The sequence below is a fragment of the Benincasa hispida genome, chromosome 3 (genome assembly GCF_027475165.1).
Source record: "Benincasa hispida cultivar pf3 chromosome 3, pf3_genome.v1.1, whole genome shotgun sequence".
NCBI classification, from domain to species: domain Eukaryota; kingdom Viridiplantae; phylum Streptophyta; class Magnoliopsida; order Cucurbitales; family Cucurbitaceae; genus Benincasa; species Benincasa hispida.
This window is the reverse complement of record NC_143480.1, coordinates 39,506,585-39,512,954: the sequence shown is the minus strand read 5'-3', so window position 1 is coordinate 39,512,954 and position 6,370 is coordinate 39,506,585. Positions and strand designations below refer to the sequence as shown.

At 39.3% G+C, this 6,370-nt stretch overlaps 1 protein-coding gene across 1 annotated transcript; it reads left to right on the top strand.

The window, feature by feature from the left end:
- On the top strand, positions 1 to 870 carry LOC120073551 (uncharacterized). The gene has a single exon (XM_039026383.1). The coding sequence runs from the start codon at positions 1 to 3 to the stop codon at positions 868 to 870; it is 870 nt and encodes a 289-aa protein (XP_038882311.1).
- The last annotated feature ends 5,500 nt before the right edge of the window (positions 871 to 6,370 follow it).

Genomic DNA, 6,370 nt, shown 5'->3' with positions numbered 1-6,370 from the left:
ATGCAGGGCCTGTCTCTTGAGGCTAAACATCTGAGGGATTTCAGGAAGTATTACCCTCTCTCCTTTGATGGAGCGTTAGGGAACCCCACCAAAGCAGAGATGTGGTTGTCATCTATTGAGATGATATTCCATTTTATGAGGTGTCTGGAAGAGCATAAGCTTCAATGCGCAGTTTTCATGTTGACTGGTAACGCGAAAATCTGGTGGCGTTCAGTAGAGAAGATGATTGATACCGGTGGGAAGCTTGCAACCTGGGAGCAATTCAAAGAGTGCTTTTATGAGAAGTATTTTTCGGCTAACACCTGGTACAACAAGCAGGCAGAATTCTTGAATTTTAAACAAGGAGTTATGTCAGTGGAGGAGTATGAACAAGACTTTGATAAGCTGTCCCACTTCGCTCCGAAACTAGTAGCCACCGAGACAATAAGGACTAATAGTTTCATCCAGGGTCTGAAGAGCAGACTGCGAGGCATGGTACATGCCTTGGAACTCAAGACGTATGCTGCGGCACTGTGGGCAGCCGTGAGAATTGATGCTGACTCTCAGTTGGGAGAAGATTACAGAAGGTCACTCAGGATTGGGACCTCCGCAGGTCAGAAAAGGAAAGCATACCAGAAGACTTCTGAATCTCAGCAAAAGAAACCTGTAACTATTAAAGAGGAAAAGCCGATCTGTAACTCATGCAGAAAGCATCACTGGGGTCGTTGCTTGGCTAGAGTAGGGGTATGTTATCGTTATGGACAGAAAGGGCATATGGCATATGAGTGCCCTAATAGGAGCACTACAAATGATAGGAACCAGCCTTCAGGTCAAGATCAGGTGGGTTCAAGTGGACTGCAGCAATGGAACAAGAACAGTGCCACAACCTAACATGAGGTGGGGAGGTTGGACACTATTGTGATAGATAAATTTACATTCTAGACCTTGACACTCTAGGTTTATTTGAGACTATGTTTGCCTGCCTACATTTCTATGCTTAGTTAGTATAAGAGACCATGTATGTTTCGTTCTCTATGCAAGAGGTTTTTTTTTAATTTTTCCAAAAATGAACTTTCGAGGACGAAAGTTCTTTAAAGGGGGAAGAATGTAACACCCCGAATTTTCACTTTTTATATAATTTCAGTAATTTTGTTATTGGAGGGCATTTTTGGAAATTTGGATTTGAAGTATAAGTGTGGGAATTTAAGTGTTGACGTGAAAATTATTCAATTTAAAAATTAATGACAGGAATTAATTTTGTTTTGAAAAGGAAAAGAAATAAATAGTATAAATGGATTAAGGAAATAATTTAAGTGTAATTATACTTTTCCTTTTTTAGTTATTATTATTATTATTATTATTATTTTAAAATAAAAAGGAAGAACCCATCTCCATCTTCCTCACGTGAGCCGCTCCTTCACTACCCAAAAATTTCTTCCGCTGTTGCCTCCCTCTCTACACAGATCCGGACCCCGTCGCCGCTAGCACTCGCGCCGCGCCTTCAGTCGATCGTGCGACCAACCACAGTGCCTAGCCCAGACGTCCGCCGCTGGTGCTCAATTCGTCGCCTCGACGCCAACTGAAGCTTGTGTCGCCATCGATTCCCTCCAGCTTAACTGCGTCGACCCTCGTGCGCGAACCAGGCCTACCGCGCGTCGCCCTGCTCGTTCCGCTGCCATTGCCAGTTCGCTTCTCCTACCATCTGCCCGTGCCGATCATCGATCTCGCCAACGACCTCCTTCATCTAAAGCACTGCCCAGCCCTTGCTGCCATCGATTGCTTCTGGTTCTGTGGTTGGGTAAGTTGTTTGGAATATCGGTTAATTTTAGGGTTACCCACTTGATTTTGGTTTGGATTTTTAATTTACCCATTATGGTTGGATGCTAGATTTGGAGTTTTGGAGGAGAATTTGTGCGCTGTCCAACGGCTGTTGAAGTTTCTTCTTCGTGAGGTTTTGGTAAGTTTCAAGGCTTGGTACCATTACTGATTAGTTTGGTGTTGACCTTTGTGTGTTAATGAATTTGTTGTTGGATTCAAAGAACATATTTGGGCTAAGATTATTTGAAGTTATTTGAGATTGTTGGAATTTAAGACCTTAACTATTATTATTGAATTTGTTTAGATTGGAACTCTTACTTGGGAGTTTTGGAACTACTTTTGAACCAAGCCACATTTTCGGTTGATTCAAGTCTTCCAAAGGTTGTAAGAAGATTAATTGTGTGGACTAAAATTTGTGACCAAATTTTGAGGTAAGTAATCTTACTACTGGAACCGTCTTTGTGTTGAAATTTATGATTTATGTTGAGGGTTGTAAGACTAGTTACAAGGAAAATTTTGATTGTTTGGAGATTGAATGAAATGTTTAGAAAAGACATATGAGCATATGATAATATGTTTGAAGCATGTTAATGTATGAGCCTGATTTAGAACTTTATGAGATATATGAATAGGACGATTGAGCATGGCCCTAACTTATGAGTTAAGTGGCATTACCACTGAAATGTCTTTAAGTTAGGCAAAAGTTGGAACTTTTGTTGATGTAACGTGCATGAAAGTGATGTACTAGAGTGGGTCCATTAATAGTAGATTAAATACGTATGTTGAGGTTAATTAATAGGACCTTGATCATGAGATTTTAGAGGATTCATAATCATGTGAACGTTATATGTAATATGAAGTTAGATGTAATATCTTTTCATTTCCAGACTATGTGATTGCATGAAATTGATGCGTGTCCAAGGGCGCTAGTACATGAAAGAGATGTATTAGGGCTGGTGTATATGAAAGTGATACATACCTAGAGGGTACTAGGGTGTACGTAAGAGGTGCATGCTCAGTGGGTTACGTGTATACGAAAGAGGTATATACATAACCATGTGTACGAAAGAGGTACGCATCCTTACATTTATAGAGAGGATCTGGGGTGTACAAAAGAGGTACATACTCAGTGGGTTATGTGTATACGAAAGAGGTATATACTTAACCAGGTGTACGAAAGAGGTACACCTTCAGTGGGTTATGTGTATACGAAAGAGGTGTGTACGTAACCCTGTGTACGAAAAAGGTACACATTAAGTGGGTTATGTGTATACGAAAAAGGTGTATACGTAACCATGTGTACGAAAGAGGTACATATTAAGTGGGTTACGTGTATATGAAAGAGGTGTATACGTAACCATGTGTACGAAAGAGGTACACATTAAGTGGGTTATGTGTATACAAAAGAGGTGTATGCATAATCATGCGTACGTAAGAGATTGTGTTTCCTTCGAGATACACTTCACAGCTCTGGCAGCTAGTTTCCCTTTACTCTGATGAACAAAGCCAGTGCAGCCAAATACCCTCAGGTTATTTAGGTTAGGTGGCTGTTTGGTCCATTTTTCTTCAAGGGTTAGAAGGTTAAGAGATGCATGAGGGCATCTATTCAGTGTATAGACTGTATATGAGGTTGCCTCTGCCCAAAACTTCTCAGGTGGTATAGCATCAGATAGTAAGCTTCTGACCCTCTCATTTATTGTTTTGTTCAACCTTTATGTTACCCCTTTTGCTGGGTGTATACCTAACTGTCTTGTGTCTTGATATACCCTGCTGTCTGCAATAAACATTGAACTCTTTTGCACAATATTCAAGCCCATTATCTATTCTAAGACACTTAATCTGACAGTTAGATATTTTCTCAACTGTAACTTTCCATTCTTTAAACTTTTCAAACACTAAATCCTTAGATTTAAGGAAATAGATCCAGCTCTTTCTTGAGTAATCATCAACAAAAGTAAGGAAATACCTGGCACCACTCAATGATTGAAAAGATGAAGGACCCCATAGGTCTGAATGCACATAGTCAAGGATGGTCTTGGTTGTGTGTTGTGCCTTCCCTATTACACAATGTTCACAAAAGAATAGGCTCTAATGTACTCCCTTAGGTAGAATACCTTGGTTGGCTAGAGCTTATAGACCTTTGGCACTAATGTGTAAGAGTCTTTTGTGCCATAGGTCTCCTTCATTAGGCTGATTATGAGTCACAATCAAGGCTGAGTGTACTTGATGAACACCTTGCACTACATACACTCTATTTATCTTCACCCCTCCAAGGACAGGCTTACTGTTCTTCATAACTTCACAGTATCCTTCCTTGCCTCGGTATTCACAACCAATAGAATCAAGCATGCCTACTGAAATTAGATTTCTCTTCAGCTTAGGCACATGTCTGACATTTCTTAAGAACTTGAATGTTCCATCTTCTAGCTTCAATGAGAATGAACCAATCCCAACCACTTTACATGAGTTATTGTTTCCCATGTAGACTGAACCTCCATCCAATTCTCTGTAGGTACTAAACCAGCCCTTGTGGGGTATCATATAGAATGAACACCTTGAATCTAGAACCCAATCTAGGTTCTTATTTGCTTCTTCTTCTGCCTTGCAATTAAATGTAGCCAAAGCATCAGAATAAAAGTAAGAATCCTCACAAACTGAGGCTTCACCTGACTGATTTGGTTAGACTTTGGGTTTTGGTTGAGATTACTTATTCTTCTGCTCATTTTTCCACTTTAGTGTTCTCAATCTTTGATTAAATGTCCAAGTTTTTTTACAATATTTGCATTTGACCTTGGACTTCTCTTTTCCTCCTTCATCATTTGAGCTCTATTTGCCTTTCTCCTTGTTATTCTATTTTGACTTCCCTTTAATAAACAAGCCTTCTGCACTAGGTTTGTTTTCTTTGCTTGTAGTGAGCTCCATTTCTCTTATTTTAAGAGCAGAAATAATGATATCAGTAGTAATGGAATCTCTCCCATATTTCAGGGTTGTCTTCACTTCTCTGTAGGTTTTTGGCAATAAGTTAAGAAGCACAAATGCTTCATTGTCTGCCCCAATTTCTTCTCCTTGAGATTTAAACTCAGTAGTAATTCTCTTGAAATCATCTAGGTTCTCTGTTAATGACTTTGATGCATTCATTTTAAATGTAAAGAAACTTTCCCTTAGGAAAAGTTTATTAAGCAGATTTCTTGTCTCATAAAGCTCATTTAACTTGTTCCACATCTTGTAAGCTGTCTCCTGATCAATTACTTGCCATAGGACATTATCAGACAAGTTCAAAACGAGTGTTCCATGAGCAGTAAGCTCTATATTTTCTTTTTCTTCTTCTGTTACTGTACTTGGAAGCTTTGCTGGATCATTTAGGGCCTTGTGTGCCCCCTGCTGTCCCAAGATAGCCTTCATTTTGGCCTTCCATAGACCAAAGTCACCTTTTTCATCAAATTTCTTGATGTCGTACCTTGCAACTGCCATTTCTGAATTGAAAATTCGACTGAAAAACTTCAAGATTATTGCTTCTTTAAATCTTGACTAATCTTAAAGCTTTCTTGGGCCTAGAGTGAACGATGGCCCTTAAACGACTATCGGATACCACCTCGATGCTTCACACAAACACAAAATTGCATGCTGGAAGTACAATCTGTATGATGAACGATCTCAGCCTTACATTTTAATGGCTGAGATTAGAACTACAAACTTCTGCTGGAAAAACTCTTCGACTGAATAATCTTTTCTTTTCCTTTTGCAGAGAAAGAATTGAGAGAAAAGAAAAAAGTGGAACACCGGAAGGCTGTCAGAATTCGCAGGAGCGATGAGTCTTCGATCGTACTCATCGTCTAGGTGATGGAAGGTAAAGCAGAGGTCGACTAGATGATAAGGCACGAGTCGTCTAGATGATGAAGGCTTTACTGAAGGTCGTCTAAACGATGGTCGTCTACACGATAAGGCTTGCAGAAGTAAACGATCGTTGGTTAAAAGCTAGACGATCGTTTGCTAAAGCTACACAATCGTTTGGGTCAGAGGGTATACGAAAGAGGAAGACGATAAGAAGAAGAAGAAGAAGAACACGATCGTTTACGTGGTTCGGCCAAGGGAGGCCTATGTCCACGGAGAAGCTGACAGAGTTTTTTTTATTCAAGATTACTTCAAGATAAGTGTAGTCACTGAATTACAATTGCTCTCTCTCACTTTACAAATTAATTATGCAAAGTATTTCAATGTAACTAGATTTGTAACAAATTCTGTAACCAAATGAAGTTGATTTCACTTCTGTATAACAATAATTTTTCCCTCCATGCTTCTCTTGGTGAATAATGTCCGCTCGTTATTGCACCTTTGAAATCCTTCATCAATGAAATGTGCTTCAATTCGACTAAACCAAAGACGTGGAGTTTGTTTTAATCCATATAAAGCTTTGAGTAATTTGTAAACTAAGTGCTCCCCTCCTTTTTTTCGATACACTTTTGGTTATTCTACATAAACTTCTTCATTCAGCTCACCATGGAAGAAGGTTGACTTGACATTAAGTTGAAAAATTTTCCAATCTTTTTGTGTAACTAGAGCAATAATCATTCTT

Bases quoted from the DNA above. Each gene is read 5' to 3' on its own strand.
- LOC120073551 (XM_039026383.1), top strand. From the start codon at position 1: ATGCAGGGCCTGTCTCTTGAGGCTAAACATCTGAGGGATTTCAGGAAG.